This window comes from Crocodylus siamensis, chromosome 3 (genome assembly GCF_052110815.1).
Source record: "Crocodylus siamensis isolate JL-2025a chromosome 3, ASM5211081v1, whole genome shotgun sequence".
Taxonomy (NCBI): Eukaryota; Metazoa; Chordata; order Crocodylia; family Crocodylidae; genus Crocodylus; species Crocodylus siamensis.
In genome coordinates this window covers 221051432-221070840 of record NC_143397.1, presented here as the reverse complement: position 1 = coordinate 221070840, position 19409 = coordinate 221051432, and the positions used below count along the sequence as shown (strand labels likewise).

Here is a 19409-nt window from a genome sequence, read left to right as displayed (position 1 = left end):
GAGCAATAGACTTGTATCTTAGCTCAGGACGGTTATTCCATATTGAGATAAGATGGTACATAGAGGGAGTAAACGTAGGAACAGTTAAAAGAGAAGGTGACAAATGTAGCATACAAGCTGGCATCCCTAGCAAAATGACAAGGCTAAATAAACTCCATAGATAAGTCATATATTAAGTAGATAAAAATGTTTAGAAGAATTCATCTTTACTCAGAAAGGTGACTGACAAATTTTGTCCCTATATTTTGATCAATGTTTCCCTGCCCTTTTATGATGCATTTTTACCTTAATTCTTTATATAATTATACCAACCAATCATGAATGGAAAAGATAGACTGTCCTTTTCTTTGAGGCTTATGGAGTTATGGTTAGTATCTGGTGGCTATTTTTTGCAAAACATGCCAATGAAATATTTACTATTAAGAAGTATAGTTGCTGCTGACAGGAGCTGTATATACTCTAATTCCCTATACACTGCTCAGAAAACTAAATCCTTTAATAAAAAATAGCTTAAACCTGTAAAAAATGTTATAATGTAAAAGAGAAGTTGTTAGGGAGATAACATTTAAAACTTTCATCATGAAAATTATTTAAAGTAATCTACCTAACAAACGCAGTTTCAGTTTCAACAACAATTATATAGTGGTAATTCATGAATAGTTTTCATTGTATTCCAAAGCATAAAAAAACCTCTTGGTCTAAACGAGTTTTAGTAATTCCTGAATGCTGATGTGGCTATCCCTTGTGTTGTTATTGCAGTTTCAGCACAATCCATCATCATAGGAAACTCCAGCTTTCATATGAGAGGTGAAACCAGGGTCTTGCCAAATTGTAATCATTAAAGATTCCAGTACATGTTTTATGAGTGCAGTAGTTTACCCTAGTATTCAGTATCTGTACTTGCAGTTATGCACTACCTGTTAACTATACTTACGCATTTTTAATTGGACAAATTATTTTCTGCATGTCCTAAATTGTATAGAGGTAGGTTAGGAGTAGGTAAAAGAAGGAGGGCATGTCTACACATTCATTGATGTGCATGTGCTTTAAGCAGGGTGCAAGGTGATGCACCTCGGGAGGAACAACTGGCACCATACCTACAGGTTAGGGAACTCCCCTCTTGTCAGCATGGAGGTGGAAAAGGATCTGGGGGTCATCATTGACTCCAAGATGAACATGGGCCGGCAGTGTGGAGAGGCGGTTAGGAAGGCCAACCGCACCTTGTCATGCATCCACAGATGCATCTCGAGCAGGTCCAAAGAGGTGATCCTCCCCTCTATGCGGCACTGGTCAGGGCGCAGCTGGAGTACTGCATCCAGTTCTGGGCGCCACACTTCAGGAGGGATGTGGACAGCATGGAGAAGGTCCAGAGGAGGGCCACTCCTATGATCAGGGGACAACAGGGCAGGCCCTACAAGGAGAGGCTACAGGACCTGCACCTGTTCAGCCTTCAAAAGAGAAGGCTGAGGGGGGATCTTGTGGCCTGTTATAAACTAGTCAGGGGGGATCAGCAGGCATTGGGGGAGTCACTGTTTCCCCGAGCACCGCCAGGAGTGACCAGGAATAACAGTCACAAGCTGGCAGAGGGTAGGTTTAGGATAGATATCAGGAGGCGCTACTTCATGGTCAGGGCGGCTAGGGTCTGGAACCAACTTCCAAGAGAAGTGGTGCAGGCTCCTACCCTGGGGGTGTGTAAGAGGAGGTTAGATGCACATCTTGCTGGGGTCGTTTGACCCCAGTATTCTTTCCTGCCATGGCAGGGGGTCAGACTAGATGATCTGCTCAGGTCCCTTCCGACCCTAGAAACTATGAAACTATAACTATGAAACTATATCTAGTACCTCCATTATGAGGTACTAGAAAAATGTGCATTGGTCTATTTTAATGTACAGTAGCCAAAGAGCACAGTGATTTGTAATGCTTTAATGTGTATTAAAATAGGCTAATGCGCATTAAAGTGCTTGCGTAGATGCACTCAGTGCCAAAAAAGGGGTAAGCCTGAGAGAGACTAGGGCTGCAAAGAAGTTTTTGGCAAAGTATAATTTTTCAAAAAATGCAGATTTGAGTCAACTGGAACATTTCACTGAGCTGTTTTGATTGGGAAAAGAATAGAAAACAATTCTGGAAAAAAAATCGAAATGTGTCATTTTGATCCAATTATTCCAGCTCCCCTGTGTATCCATATTTTAATTTCATATTGCCTATGCAGGAACACAGGTTCCTTGCCTATTACTCCTTGCTCCCCTATGTGGGCATCTAGTTCAAATAAATTTTGATAAATTAATTTGTGAAGGCAGCTGTACTCCAGTGGAGACTGTCATGGTTTCTATGCATATGTTGTGTATAATAACAGTAATAATTTCCATATATGTATATAACCTTTCATCTTTCAGGATTCCAAATTGTTTTACATATTATATATGTGGGTATCACTGAATGGCCATAGCCCTTAGCTTTGAAAATGATTTTTTTTAAAAGTAGCATATAGCATATTGCACAATAATATATTGAAAAGAAATTTTGGCTAGGGACATCGTGGTGAGGCTGCTTCCTTGTAAAAGGTGCAGTGGGATCTTTAAGCTCAAATGATTAAAGTTATGCATGCAAAAGTGTGTGGATTTAGCAGTCTTGGCCTTAATGTCTAGGCAGAGTAGACTATGTTAGATTTTATGGTCTCGTTTTTTCCCATAGTAAATTTGCATGGAACTCTGTTTGTCTACCTTGGAAAGAGGAAGGGTTGAGTTAACCTGTCTGGGATTTGAATTATTGATCTAAAGAGTCTTAAGAATTTCCTACATGCAGATTGGACTATTACACTAACTTCTTAAGTTTTTGTGTGTGTAAAAGTACTTCAGGAAAAAAAGGCACACAATATTGTGAATCAAGATTCTAAACATTTATTAGAAAGCCAAACATAACACCAACAGTTGGCTTTCAATGTACTTAGTGATATTGAATAGCTTTGACGTTAACCCACGTTATATGGAACACTAGCAAAAGTAACTTGGCATGGTCATATAATAATTTCAAGGTTCCTTGGAGCAGTAGCTCTCCATTTGTACAGTGTGTTAACCCTTGGAATAGTGTTGTGTACATCCACAGCACTGTATGACTAATGCAAATGACTGAAAGAATCATCCTGTGGTATGATGTGATATCTTCTGATACTATGTTAAGAGACTAGAACTTTAGTTCATATCCTTGCTGTGTAAAAAAAAGTATGTGGTCATACTTCCATGTCATATAGTGAAGTGGTTTACATCATTATTAGGTTTTTTTCTCTCAGTCTACATTACTGGTACACAAGGAGCATTTTGAAGAACTAAATTAGTCAATTGCAAAAAATGTACAATTGCACATTTAATTTTCATAACCTGTGAATTTCCTCAGGTGTGGAAAAGTCCATCTCTCAAATTAATCTGATTTGCCACTTTCTTTATATGTCTTACTATGGAGCAATCTGTAGTAAACATAAAAAAATATATATATTTTTTCAAAACTTAATTTCCAAGAATTACACCTGTAACCCAAATGGCTCTTTTAAACAACTAGCTTTAAATTTGTCTTGTTATGTAGAGATACAGAATGTGATTGCAAATAGTGCACTCCAAATTGATTTTATGCATGTTACAGCAACTGCTTATGATGAGAATGCATTTTGACAAACTGACATGTTTTGATAGGTGCTGAGGTAATTGTACAGATTTTTTTAATTAAGCAAAAATTGCAAGTGGAGTATTCTACAGAAGGTTAATCCCAATATCAAAGTTTAAATGTTAGTTTAAGCATTACAAAACATGACCAATCTCTTCTCTTATACATTTTTTGAAGTGTGATGTGAATATGATTCTGAGCTTGGGCAGCTGTATTATGGGAATGTAAAGTAATTCGTTGCCTGGCAGCTCACAAGAGACATGTCTAAATATTTATTTCAATGGATTTTTAAAGGAATGAATTAATAATAAATTCTGTGGTTTTTTTGCATTTAAATTTCTCCATTGTTTGATGACTGTTTCAGTTGTCTTAGAGGACTAATGCAAATAAATAATAATTATTACTTTTGTAGTTGACTAAGAAAACAATTGGCCATCCATACAATATTGCTTCTTCAGACTAATGAAACCTTACAATTAAAGTTTATTTTGTTAATTTTTTATTAATGCTTAGAAATGGGTCTTTGAATTTGAGATTTAGCAAACAATTAAAAAAAAATTAAACACTGCCCTCTACTCCAAACCCTTTTTTTATCTTGGGCATTATTTTTCAAAATATAAGTGAATACCTTTTCTTATTTCTACCTATTTATATTTTCATTGATATCCTGTCATACTTTTAGCTTCGCCCATTCCTGTTTTCCCTATCTCCAACTATTCCCTTTTTCACAGACAGTCTCTTTTCTACCTTGTATTCTATCACTGTAATGTCTCCCTTTTCTTTCCCCTGCCTTCTTCCCCCTCCCTTCTCTGCCTTACCTTTTGTCTTTCTAATTTCTACCTATTTACATTCTCCCTGACTTCCTACCACACTTTTAGATTCTCTCATTCCTTGGAGTCTCAGACCAGCATAGATTCCTTAATGCCTGACAAAGGGTGAAAGCTTGCTAAGAACTTTCTTCCAACTACTCAGTTGGTCTAATAAAAGATATCACATCTACTCAAAGAACCTGTCTGCCTATATCCTTAGACCAACACAGCTACAACCAAAAACCCGGTTTCGTTGTTAATGAATTTTTATAACTCTTACCTAATACATGGAAACAATATGTCCTCTAGACTTTTGTATTTGCTTTGTAACACATGTCAAAATATATAGTGAAAATTGTTGCAAGCAGAATAGGATTGTATACAATGTAGCATAGCTTTTCATTGCAAATACTTCATAATGCTTTGTATGTTGCTGTATAAAGTTGCCAGGCCTTACTATATTTCTGAAAGGTAGGGAGGGAATGTATAAAGAATATCCCACCCATCCCTGAAACACTTTAATCACAAGGGTAGAAACACTGCATAACGTATATGTGATTGTACTATACAGTAGTTTAAGATAGGAAGTGTGTCACACAGAGAAATTAAACCCACTGCATAGTTTACAATTTTATTAAGCTTGGTAGTCATTGCTATGAGTATATCATCAAGACCACTTGCAGATGGAGTTTAAAATTATGTAGAAGTTAATTTATATGGTATGACTGAGTAATTGGGGGCAAAAGTACATTCTTAAAATTTAAGTGCTTATGTGCTTTGCTGACAGGGTTGGACTTAAATAAATGCTTATTTTTAAGCACAACCTTAAGTTTGTAGCTGAACCAGGGTTTTATAGACGTTTGGGAACTTTCTCAGATACTCGTATTCAACCAAAGTGTATTATGTGTTTATGTAGTTACCACAGTGCTTTTACAAAAAGATAGCTGTAACTACAGCCGCATTTTTCAAAGGTGATGATGAGGTGTTAATAGTAAATGAAATTATTTTATAGGATACTAAATTTTGCCAGCAAGTAAATCTTCTTTTAATGTACTGTAGTTTAGTTTGCTGTCTTTGGTGCCCTCTAGTGGGTTTTTTTGGTATACAAAGTATAGTTAAGAGATTTTTAAAAGTGAGCTGCTAATATTTATTTATGTTTTATTATGTTTTAATTATTCGTCAGTCTTAATCACTTAATGAGCTATCAGCTGTTTAGAAAAATACAAAACCAAATTCCATAATTAAATCTATAGCTCTTCAGCTCATTCAGTTGTGCTTTAAGTTTATAGCCAGCAGAGTATGCAAGATTATCTTTTTGTTGACAAAAAAATTGTGAACGACTTGCAAAGCCCACTGATATTTCATGTAATTTATCTATTTTGTGCACATTAGCCCATGCTTTTCATCTTGAACTGCCTGTCCTGATAGCAGATCCCTGTGGCCACCTTTATGCTTTAAAGCTTTAACTGGCTGTAAGATCCTTAAGTAAGGGATGAAAATTCAAAATGGCAGCTAAATAGTGGCACAGGATGTTGAAAAATTTGCTGTTAAGCCCATAGGTTCTGCAAAAGATGGTAGTACAGCACACAGAATAAGTTAGGGTTTTTTTTTTATCCTAGCTATATTGGTATTTCTGATTAGACCCAAAGTTTTTTCTACAACAGAAGTTTGTACAATCAAACGTAAATTTCAGACTCGTGTTTGTATCTCAGGACTGTTACTGTTGGGCAGTCCTGTGATCTCTGTCTACGTTCATAATTGTTCGTGAGGAATTGTGCAAAAGGGACATATCCATCTTATCTTTGCTATTTTAGAATCGTCTTGTTTATTTTCTTTAGTATTTTGTCATTTCATTTTTCAATAGTAGAACAGACTTTCCCCAAAACATTGAAGTGTTAATTACATGTTATAACTAGTAATAAGGATTTTTTTCCATCTGTTGTGTAAACATGTATTTACATGATTTTGTGAAACATCCAATAGATTTAAAAGGCTTAGTTAATAAGCCATTAGTTAAATTCTAATACATGTCTAAAATGATGGAATGACAACACTGGAAACTGATGATTTGGTGTGCTTTTGCAGAACTGACAGCAATAGTGACAGTTTCTTACTGCTGTCATTTTTGACCTACGGAAAATACTTTTAAGGTGTTGCTAAACTGCTTGTTAAATCTTTCTGTTCAGTTTTTGGTTCCTGCTGGAACTGGCCATTCATGCTATTTATGAGGCTGGCTTTTGTATTGTAGACCCTTGTGTGCTAGTTCCTGATGGCAGCCACCATGCGGATCATTCAATAGCTGTAAAATGGTAATAACTTTTAGTCATTAATAGAATTGCTTGGAAAGTAATTTCGTTCCTCTGTAAAATTTCAGGGTTCCAGAAAATCCTTTTTGTTTTGATTCTGTATGAACAATAAAACATCTTAATTTAGTTTGAGGCAGAAAATAATAATAATTAAAAAAAAATGGTTATGAAAATTGTCCTACTTGTTAGTTGTCCCATGATGGTACATTTTAATATAAAGTTGAAAATATTTGTTTTACATTGTTTGAATTCTGTTTCTGGTTAGTAAGTTTAAAGGTTCACAGGTTTATATACTAATATTAGTATTGCTCAAATACCTTATACAGTGAAGAACCTTTCCTTCGCTTAAATTTCAGAGACCATTCTGGATTCTAAAAGAATAGCTTGTTTGTAACATTTAACAGAATAAATAGTACTACATCCACACTTATATTGCAAGTTTGGATAAAGAAGATTTAATGGGGAATAACTAATTTGGGTACTTGTATGAAAATCCTTGGGGCACATTATCTTACTGAACAATTTAATTATTTCTGTTTTACATAATAAATTCTTCTTTTTACATTGCAGTGGTGCCTATGGAGCCTAATTATGGATTTGTATCTTATTATGGAAGACAAACACGTAACAGAAAGATAGCCCCTGACTAAAAGAGCTTATATTTTAAATAATTGACTTAGGAGGAGAAAAATATTTGGGTAACCTGTAGTCAGAAGTGGCTTGGTAGGAGTTAACTTTAACTTTATATGTACCACCAGGAGGAGCACTGTTAAAATATTCTTATTATCCATATATCAACACGATCTTTCTAATGTTGTAGATATCTGTACCTCTGGCAATACTCCAAATTGTTCAGGGTACATAAAGAAAGATATTGTTTTGGAGTGCATATTACACAACAGAAGAAATCCAGAAAGAAAACGAGTGAAGTAATTTTATTTAAAAAGAAAAGCAAAACTGTAAAGTGTTTATTTCTTGGAAAAAATATTAGACAACTTAACTAGAATGTATTATAATTATGTAGGTTAATAGGATAGCTCCAGGACATTTCATTATTAGCCAGAGGCCCTAAAGTATAATGACATCTTCCTAATCTTGGCATAGAGGTGCTGTAGTTCATTTTGAGTATCAGGGTGGTGGTATTATTCTCCATGACTCTCTAGATTAGCTCATGGTAGCCAATGACAAAATAAGCCAGTTGCGCTCAAGTGCCTGTATTCTGCTGTCATTCCTAGAGGAAAGATAGAATTGTGCCAGTCAGTATGGGGAATGAGGTAGAGCATATCAGAACTGTAGATATTACTAATAGGTCTTCTCAGTGTGGGTGGAGTATTCCATAAATATTTTCTTGTTTTCTACTTTATTTTTTTCCAAATTTGATCGTGTCTGTTTTGTATCACATGTATGTTCTGCGCCTTACAGATAATAATAAATAATACATGTTACTTTGTTTCTCTTTTTTCTTTTCTTTTCTGATGAAAACTGTTTTACTTGATAGTCCCTTATGCTGATTTGCCTAGCTCTAGTTAGTGATGTTTTGCTCCCTCATTAGGGATTGTGTTCTATGGTATCTAGCTATCCCTGAGCTCAAATGATTTCATGCAAGGGCACATTCAACACAGGAATAGCTGAGTAATTTATACTTTCACAAGTAAAGATTGAAGAATCTAAGAACAGCATTTGTATTAAAAAAAAAATTCTTAAAATTCTTAAATGTTCCCATTAACAGGTAAATTTCTGATTACTTGAACTCTTAGTTTTCCTTTGGATAATAGTTTTATCCCTATATATGAACTTGGTGCGTAATACTTTATTATCCTTCAACTTGATATGAGGATGTGACTTTAGAAAAGAAGCAGGATTTCCTAATAATGTTTTCAAATATTTGTATTCCATATGGATTTTATGATTCATAAATTGGATTATCATCAGTTCTCTGTTTTACATTCCTGGCATGTTACTGCTGCTGATTCAAAATGCTGTTTTATCCTTTGCTGGAATTAGCTCTTTTTTAACAGTGGTAAAGCATCTGCTACACTGATATTTTTCTACAAAATATCAACAAGTTTTCTTTTTGCACTTTTATCCAAAGAAATACATACACACATTATTCTTCAGGTAGTTGAAGGCTGTTGTTATATCCCCTCTGTCATCTCTTCTCTAAACCAGTGGTCACCAACTAGTTGATCTCAGTTGACTGGTCGATTGTGGAGCCTCTGACAGTTGATTTCAGAATGTCAGAGGCTCCATGATTGGGAGCAGCAGGACACATGTGGCTGGGCTGAGCCACGCTCCCTGCCACCTGGGCCAGGCTGGATGAGTGGGGTCAGAGGTTGCGGGGGTAGGAGGCACAGGAGGTGGGGCAGTAGATACTGGGGTGCCCTTTACTTACAAAAAGTGATCTTCACCATAAAAAGGTTGGAGCTCACTGCTCTATACTAAATAAGCTCAGTTCCCTTATCCTCTCCTCAGAAAGTATGTGTCCCAGCCCTTGATGCAGGAACCCAGGTAGGCTTTGTGAATCCTCAAGGTCAATGAAGCAAAACAATTAAATAGCCAGTCAAATGAAGAAACTAAGTTAATGGGAGGGGATATATATTTGCAATAAGTAATTCCCTAAAAATTGTTATTTGCAGGATGAAGACGAGCTGGATTCTCACACCATGGTGAAGACTAGTTCAGAGAGTGCTGGTACCATGAGGGCTACAAGTACAATGAGTGAAGGTGCTCAGACAATGATTGAGCATAACAGTACCATGTTAGAATCAGACTTGGGCACTATGGTGATAAATAGTGATGAGGATGAAGAGGAAGATGGGACCATGAAAAGTATGTTAAATGTATATTTCCTTTCCTAGTAAGAATTTAATATATTATTTTTCAGTCTTGCATAACAAAGTAGAGTATTTTAGTATCACCATTCAAACACTTACCAATACTGTATTTAATGTATAGTCTTTATAAATTATCATATTCTCTTCTCATCTCCATATTTGTTTGGACTGCAATATCATAATTATGAGGGAGAATGTAATAAATAGATCCTGACCCGAAAACTGGTTACATCCATGGAAGGACCTATCCATGGAAGGACCTTCCTCATGGAGCTGAGGATGGCAACCCAAGTAAAAGACAATAAGAAATTGTTTTTTAGATATATAGGGAGTAAAAGGAAGGCCCAGGGAGGAATAGGACCCCTGCTAAATGGGCAGAAACAATTGGTGACGGACAGAGGGGACAAGGCTGAACTCCTCAACGAGTTCTTCGCCTCAGTGTTCCTAAGCGAGAGGCATGACAAGTCTCTCACTGGGAGTGTAGGGAGGCAGCAGCAAGGCACCAGACTTCCATGCGTGGACCCTGAGGTGGTGCAGGGTCACTTAGAAGAACTGGATGCCTTTAAGTCGGCAGGCCCGGATGAGCTCCATCCGAGGGTACTGAAGGCACTGGCCGACATCATTGCAGAGCCACTGGCGGGAATATTTGAACGCTCGTGGCGCACGGGTCAAGTCCTGGAGGACTGGAAAAGGGCCAATGTGGTTCCCATTTTCAAGAAGGGGAGGAAGGAGGACCCGGGTAACTATAGGCCAGTCAGTCTCACCTCCATCCTTGGCAAAATCTTTGAGAAAATCATCAAGGCTCACATTTGTGAGAGCCTGGCAGGACAAATTATGCTGAGGGGAAACCAGCACGGGTTCGTGGCAGGTAGATCGTGCCTGACCAATCTAGTCTCTTTTTATGACCAGGTCACAAAACGCCTCGACGCAGGAGGAGGGGTGGATGTCGTATACTTGGACTTCAGGAAGGCCTTTGATACGGTATCCCACCCCATACTGGTGAACAAGTTAAGGAGCTGTGACTTGGATGACTGCACAGTCCGGTGGGTGGAGAATTGGCTGGAGGGTCGCACCCAGAGAGTTGTGGTGGATGGGTCGGTTTCGACCTGGAAGAGTGTGGGCAGTGGGGTCCCGCAGGGCTCGGTGCTTGGACCGATACTCTTTAATGTCTTCATCAGCGACTTGGACGAGGGTGAAATGTACTCTGTCCAAGTTTGCAGATGACACTAAGCTATGGGGCGAAGTGGACACGCCGGAGGGCAGGGAACAGCTGCAAGCAGACCTGGACAGGTTAGACAAGTGGGCAGAAAACAACAGAATGCAGTTCAACAAGGAGAAATGCAAAGTGCTGCATCTAGGGAGGAAAAATGTCCAGCACACCTACAGCCTAGGAAATGACCTGCTGGGTGGCACGGAAGTGGAAAGGGATCTTGGAGTCCTAGTGGACTCCAAGATGAACATGAGTCGGCAGTGTGACAAAACCATCAGAAAAGCCAATGGCACTTTATCGTGCATCAGCAGATGCATGACAAATAGGTCCAAGGAGGTGATACTTCCCCTCTATCGGGCGCTGGTCAGACCGCAGCTGGAGTACTGCGTGCAATTCTGGGCGCCGCACTTCACGAAGGATGCGGATAACCTGGAGAGGGTCCAGAGAAGGGCCACTCGTATGGTTAAGGGCCTGCAGGCCAAGCCCTACGAGGAGAGATTAGAGAAACTGGACCTTTTCAGCCTCCGCAAGAGAAGGTTGAGAGGCGACCTGGTGGCTGCCTATAAGTTCGTCAGGGGGGCACAGAAGGGAATTGGTGAGTATTTATTCACCAAGGCGCCCCCGGGGGTTACAAGAAATAATGGCCACAAGCTAGAAGAGAGCAGATTTAGATTGGATATTAGGAGGAACTTCTTCACAGTTCGAGTGGCCAAGGTCTGGAACGGGCTCCCAAGGGAGGTGGTGCTCTCCCCTACCCTGGGGGTATTCAAGAGAAGGTTGGATGTGTATCTAGCTGGGGTAATGTAGGCCCAGCACTCTTTCCTGCTTATGCAGGGGGTCGGACTCGATGATCTATTGAGGTCCCTTCTGACCCTAGCATCTATGAATCTATGAATCTACTGTGAATGGACCAATTGGCTTCAGTGGGTTTCTTTGAATGTTGTCATCTGTCCATGAAGCTCTGATTGCAGAAGTGTGGCATAATCTTTTAGTATTGTACATCAAAAAATGTTGTAGTTAGTAGATTTTTATGGAAAAGAATCATTCTTTTCCATGGACAAAAACATAAATCAATAATAATCTTTTTATGGACCTAATGAAAAGCTCATTGAAACCCAAAGAAAAATTCCTGTTGTCTTTAGGTGGGCTTTGGGTCCAGCCCTAACAGAGCAGAAAAATTCTAACCTTTTTTTAGAGTGCAAAATTGTAAGATGATGTGACCTTTTTAATCTGTAGTTGATAAACAGTGACTTAAGACAGTGTTCTAATACTCTTACTCATGATATCTAGTATTTTACTACACAAGTAGACATGATCACTTTTTAAAAATAAGGTGTAAACACCTTATAAGCACAGCTGAATCCCAATAACTTCCAACATTTGATAAATGACATTTCTGGGCATTTAAGTTGTTTAGCACTGAGAGAGACTCATTTAGAATGGAAATAACCTTGTTTTCTTTCTAACAAATAAAGCAAGAGCCTGTCTGTTGAGAGGGATTTCCACAACGTAAATTAAAATTTTGTAGAAGGTTTAATACTACATGTAAACTTTGCATCTATGAAAAACCCCAGTTGTGACTTATGGAACCTTATTTAGAAACTCAAGTCTATTATCTGTGTTTAATGAATAGTAGGCTTGGGATTTTTTTTTTGCTGTCAGCTGTCTGATAATAAACAGTCTTATTGATAAGTGATGAGTTTCAGTAAAATGATTCGCCATATAAAAATATTGAGTACAGGTTTTAATTTGTTTGAATGCTGATATCAATTATTTGTTTAATAAATTGAGTAGATAATACAAGCTTAACAAGCAATCTTGAACTAATCAAATTTAACATATTATGGAGTAGACTGTTAGTACATACAAACCATATTATGGAGATACTAGATACTAAAACAAGCAAACTTGAGGGAGCAAAAGATAATATCAAGTAAATTCTGATGGGTGGAAATGTTGCAAAGTAAGGATTCTTCTTAAGCAAAGGTTTATATGCTGCCTTCCAAACCATGCAAGATTCAAAGGCACATATGGCATTGATTGAACTTCTAAGAAGAAGTATCAGCTTGATGTGCAAAACCAAAAAATCCCTAGAACTGTACTAAGGAATGGTCCTTATTCAGGCTCTTGTTGTGTCTCTCTGAGGTGCATAATTCACCAGTTAATTCACAGGCTATGATGGAAAGGAAACTGGCTATCCACACCTATTTGGGAGTCAGTGGTGGGTGGGATTCCTAACCCCATTGGCTGCTTCCTCCATCAGCAGTCTTGCTGACTTGTGTATTCTTCCCTACCACTGGTCACTGGCTTTGAAGGTCAAAGGGGAGAATAGCCTCTTTGAGAGAATAAGATTCTGCCTCTTCTGCTGTAGTGACTGCTTTGTTTTGTTTATCTGGGCAACAAGAGATGCTCTGGACTTCATGTTTCCCTTCCCTTCCCTGGCTAACTAGAGCACAGTGTTGTTTTTGTGAATCATGTTGTCTGTGCCTATCCCCCCCACCGCAGCCTACCATAAAAAAGGAAGGTTTGGGAGACTGCATCATGCTAATCATGAGATTGCATAGCTGCTTCCCAGGAGGAAGTTCTTTCTTGGAATACAGTGCCATTTTTGCACCTGTAGTGCTTGGGAAGAATGCAGCCCCTCTGTACCTGCTATTATTAGAAACAAATCTGGGCCAGAAGAAGCTTTGAAAATGTAGCTGATGGTCAAGGGCTCTAAAGAACACCAGAATCAATGTACAGGAGGATTCAGCTCTATTAAATAAATGTGAGAAAGACATGATTAATGGGATTTATGATGGATGGACTGGCTCTTCAAGGAACTGGCAAGAAAGAACTGATTGTACCTGGATAAAAAGGGAATTAGAAAGGCAGCAAATATCACAATATGTAGAATTGGCACCAAATTGTGGCTATCCCGTGTTAACATGTGAAAAGGAAGGAAGGGGGAGGGAAAAGGAGCTTTCCCATGTACTTTTCTTTGCAACCTTTGTGGAATAACTTGGCTCGATGAGTCTTTCATTCCAGAAGAGCTATACCCTTCTGGGAGCTGGTCAGCACATTGAGGAGCTAGAGTTTGGCTGCTCTTCAAAATTTGTCATTATGTTATTCCATGGAAGTCCTGTATAAGCACAAAGAGCGTAAATATATGCCACGGGGGTAGGTGGGTTTTTTAAAAATGTTGATACTATTATAGTCAATAAATGTAGCTTAAAAATCACCTTTGTTCTTGGGTGCTTTTAAGTGATGGAGTACTGCACACCTCAAGCCTGTAGAAACAAATTTTTATGTGAAAAGAAAAGGGTTTTTTTTCTGTTCTAGAGACACACAAAAAAAAGTATGACAACCTTTTAAAAAAATCCTGTAACTTGTAGCTTCACTTTTGTTCCCCCCTCCTTCTTGTTTTCCTGCTCAGGGACAAAATATGTAACAATAAGTTTTTATTTATATCTGCCCATGCTCAGAGGCCTCTGGGAGTCTGGACAAAAAAATAAAAAAACATTTTTTTCCACAAATATGGAATTGTGCCCGAATAAAATTGAGATTTGGAACAAAATAAGGCCTGTCATCCTACCACAAAATACAATATACAACCCAGCAATAAATGCCATTTTTTACCCTCTTTCCTTTCTTTTCACATCTGCATATATTCATAGAGCAGGGAAGGTGGATTTTTTGGTTTTTGGTGGGTTAGAGGGAGTTGGCTAATATTCCCTCCTAAAAGTAAAAAAAAAAAAAAAGATGTATAACGGAAAGCATAGATGGTAGGGAAAGGGAACAAGGCTGAGGACTTGTGGAAGAGAGAAGAGAGTAGATGGGCTGTATAACTGCCCATACTACCCATGCTTTTCATGTATACATTTCCTTGGGTCCAGGTTCAAGGGCCCCTGGATGCAGAATGTGCTTGCCAAACATGTTTGTGACTCTCTGGGTGCATCTACATGATATGTTTACTGCAGAACTGCCTAATTAGCTTGGCAGTAAAGTCTCTGCATCTACATGTGTGGCCCTATTAGGCCACAATAAACTAACAAATGCCACTGTAGATCTTTTGGAGGCATTCTTTAGTGCACAGCAAAGCATATACAAACGCTAACAATGCTGGCTGGGGCATGAGGGTACTTCAGAGCAGGGGCTGCCTGCTAGCTAGCCCTGCATTGGAGCACCCCGGCCAGCCTCTCTGCAATATATTGAGCCAGTTTAGAGCAGCCCCAGGCTGACCCTCTGGACCTGGTGCCAGCTGGGGATGCTTCAACCTGCCTCAACATGCTGTGATCCTGGGCACACATATGAATGTGGCACCTGGGATCAAAATATTCTGATGTGATATGCACCGGAGTTTATTGCTTCACATGAATTGCCCATGGAAATGTACCATCTTTATAGCTGGTTTCAGGACTAAACAGACCTTTTTCTTTCACTGAGTATACCGCTGACAATTTTCCTATCTTTTAACATTATTTCCCCCTTTTTAATAACTTTCCATTTGCCCTTTTCTTTTGGTTGGCAAAAAGGTTACCTCTGTCTGCCATTTCAACTCCTTCTGTTTTTTATTATTGTCTCTTATTTATTATTGTTAAGACCTGGCTTGACAAAGCCCTGGTTGGAATGATCTAGTTGAGGATGGTCCTGCTTTGAGCAGGGGGTTGGACTAGATGACCTCCTCAGGTCCCTTCCAGCCCTAATTTTCTGTGATTCTGTAATGTGTAGTGCAGCTTCCAGAGAGCTGATGATAGCACTGTATGAATAAACTGAGTTGGCAGATGAGAGAGAGGGAGAATAGGGGAAAGTGTTTTCTATATTTCCTTAAATTAACATTGTTAGGCCCTAATCCTGCAGTGTCATATGCTGTGCTCAGGACTCCTGAACGTATTGCAGATTTTGGGCCTCAGGCTCTGCATAAGTTCCAGAGCCTGAGGAGAAAAACACAAAAAGAGCATACAGATGTTCAAGGGCCTTCTTGCAGAGGAACAACAGATATTTCTGCAAGGAAATTCTACCTGGTTGAATCAGATAAATCTCTCCCTTTCTGCACTAACTCAGACAGCTATATGCTTTTCACTGTTGAGGATACCCAGTATCCCACAGTCCTCTGTTCTCCATTCCTCCCTTCAAGGGAGAGAGGGAGGGGGGCTCCCTGACAGCCCACCCAGGGGTGGGTTGCACACAAGGTGATTACTGAAAGCCAGGTAGGGGAGAGGACAGGCTGTCAATTAATGGATTTCTGAAAGGCAGGGGTTTTCATTCAACCGGGATATGTGTACCCCTGGGGGTACTTGGGAGTGGGCGCTGCCACCAGCACTTCTGCCACTGGTACTTCTGCTGCCACTGTGTGGGGGAGGGATCCCCTCTCCCTGTTGCTGATTGGCTGCTGGGGGGAACTTCCCTGCTCATTGACTGGCTGCCTGGGGACCTTTACCCCCTGGTTGCTGATTGGCCACTGGGGGACACCCCTGCCTCCACCCACTTGTTTGGCCGCCGAGGAACTCCTGCCTTCTCGACCGGCCACTAGGGATACACTGACCCCAAAAGATTGAAAACCCCTGCTGTAAGGGAAAGGGTCACCCAGAGAGTGGCCCCCTAGTGCCCTCTGCCTGGAGAGCTTGTCTGTGAAGCTCTCTATCCATTGGGCTGGAATGCATGTATGCGCCATCTCCATGGCTGTTTTTCTGCCGGCACCCAAAGGAACAGTTTTTCTTCCAGCTCCTGATATTCACCCCTTACATACTTATAGATGGCCACCAAGTCCCTCCTCAGTCTTCTCTTCTCCAGACTGAACAGTCCCAGATCCCTTAGTCTTTCCTCATAAGGTTTATCTTCCAGGCCATTAATCATCCTTGTGGCCCTTCTCTGGACCCTTTCAGGATTATCCACATCTTTTTTAAAGTGGAGCGCCAAGAACTGGAGAAAGTACTCCAGCCAGGGTGTTACCAGCACCAAGTAGAGAGGAAGTATCACTTCCTTAGCCCTTCTTGTGATGCATCAGCTAATGCATCCCAGTATGCTATTAGCTCTGTTGACTACAGCATTGCACTGGTGGCTCATGTTCATCCTGTGATCAACCATAACTCTGAGGTCCCTTTCAGCCATCATGCTAGCCAGGCCCTTTTCTCCTAACCTATATCTATGTTGCTGTTACTTCTCCCCATATGAAGCACTCTGCATTTGTCTGTATTGAATTGCATCCAGTTCTACTCCAGCCACCTTTCCAGCTTGTCCAGGTCCATCTGAACATGCATCCTATTCCCTAGCACGACTGCTTTTATCCATAACTTAGTATTATCTGCAAACTTGGCCAGTGCACATTCTGCATCTTCTAAATCATTGACAAAGATGTTGAACAGCATGGGGCCAAGAACTGAACCCTGTGGGACACCACTGGCCACCTCCTGACAAGATGGTACAGACCCATCCACTAACACTCTCTGGGTTCAACCCCTTAGCCAATTCCCAACCCACCTGACCGTGAACTCTGTCAGCCCACAATCCCCCAGTTTTTTTTATAAGACTGTCATGAGAGACCATATCAAAGGCCTTTTTAAAATCCAAGTATATGACATTAACCACATCTCTCACATCTAAGAGGTTCATTGCTTGATTATAGGAGATGAAGTTGGTCAGACACGACCAGCCTGCAATGAAACCATGTTGACTGTTCTTCAGCATCATGCCTTCTGCCAATCTCTCATAAATGGACTTCTTGATAACCAAGAAATTTCAAAATTGAGAGGTATAGTTCTTTGAAGCTTTGAATATTTCCTACAATCTTGGCTATTGTGCATAGATCACAGAAGTAATATTTGTTAAGTTAGGTCTCAGATACTGATTTTTACAATGTGCTTCATCTGAAGCCACATTTTAACTGCAGAAGATTTTCATGAATAGAATTGAGTTCAGGGCCATCCCTAGGGGTGTGAAGTGGGATGATTGCCTCAGGCCCTGCGCTTTGGGGGACCCCCCCCCACCATTGCTGCCACCACCGTTGCTGATGGCAGCGGTAGCTTCTTCAGGTCCAGGATCGGAGTGGTGGTGGGGCCCCACATGACCTCATTTGCCCCAGGCCCCACACCCTGGTCAGGTTGGCTCTGAGTTAACAGTTCAGTTGCTGTTGGTCCCTGTAATTTCCACGTTATTCTCTACCATGGAACTTGAAAATTGTCTAAAAATCTAATCAAGTGATGTCAGTTATGCCCTTGTTTATTGTTGTAGTAATAAAAAAGAATATCAAGAAGTTAGTGAGGCATGACTTTTCTTTGCTGTAACTGTTAGCTATTCTTAGTTGAATGTTGCTTTTCCAAATGGTATTAAGTGGTTTGTAAAATTATCCAATAACCATCTCTAATTACTTTATCAATCTAACTTATTTCTCTAAAACAGAATTGGTGTGATAATGAGTTTTATGGTCATCAGAGATCTCTCTTGTAGCTTACATTGTCTGTTGAAAATTATCTGATTTATTTATTTTTCTCCCATTCTCATTCTTTTTTGATGATTTTGTTGAGAAAACAGTAGCGTTAACAATCTGTAGGAGGTCAACAAGAACATTTGTATATTTGAGACCTACATTTGGAGATACTAACTTCCATTGAGTTCTAATTGATCTGATTAGTGTAGCCATTCACAGAACCTGTTGTAAACATCAGTTTTCCTAGTCTATACAATCTGTTCCTGTCTAACGTACAGAAGCATGTCCTAACAGGCAATTTTTCTAGTGTATATACAGGGCGCTAGATTTGGAAAGTGATTTTTTTGTAGACATATTCAATCCTTGGTCTCTACTAATAAGTTTGTTTGATTAATGACAATCAGTGGTAGTAATTTTTAGAAATGAGAAATGCACTGGGGGAAAAATCATGTTGGTAGCTTTGATTCAAGAGCTATTATAGAACGTGTGCTTCTTATAGATTCTTTTTTTAAATTGAGATAATGAAATGTATAGAACAACACAGAAGGAGCTAATGTGTTTATAATAATGTCACTGATTCTTTTTCCTGCTTCAGTACATGGGAAAGCAGACACAAAGTAAAATATGAACTAGTTTTTAAATAACTGGAAGCAAATACAGTCATTTGTATTAGAAAACAACAACAAAATTTTCATACAAATATCTTCAAATGACTTCATGGTCTCTTCAAGGGTTTTGTGAAGAACTTTTCTGATACTCAGAGTATATCTGGATTTACTTTTTATTTATTGGAGCAATTACCATATTTACTCAGATGAAGTCCCTTGTCTAGGCTTCAGGTATGAGGCAACGGGCAGCTGCTGTGGGTTCAGCTTGGGCCCTGACCCATGGTCAGGCTTGGAGCTGCAACTGCTACCTTTTCCCACACTGCCTCTACCTACCTGCATGCCTACATCCCCAACAGCCTCGGATCCCCTGCCGCTTTCCCTCCCTTCCTGGGTGTTTACCTTTGCTCCCCAGAATGACTGTGGCTCTGCTCCAGCCTAGGGCATGAAGGATGTGGTTCCTTTGATCTCAGCCCAGTCCAGTAACAGCAGCAGTGGCAACAGCTCCAGCCACTGGCCCCAGAGTTGAGGCTGGAGCTGCCATGCCACCACTTCTGTTATTGAGTTGAACTGGGGTCAGAGCAAG

The 19409-nt window shown here is 39.7% G+C and overlaps 1 protein-coding gene across 1 annotated transcript in view; it reads left to right on the top strand.

The window, feature by feature from the left end:
- STK3 (serine/threonine kinase 3) overlaps positions 1–19409 on the top strand; it is a 294468-nt gene that overhangs the window by 148226 nt on the left and 126833 nt on the right. The window contains exon 9 of the mRNA XM_090040412.1: positions 9406–9598. Within this exon, the coding sequence (XP_089896538.1) occupies positions 9406–9598 (193 nt within the window). The remainder of the gene's footprint in view (positions 1–9405; positions 9599–19409) is intronic.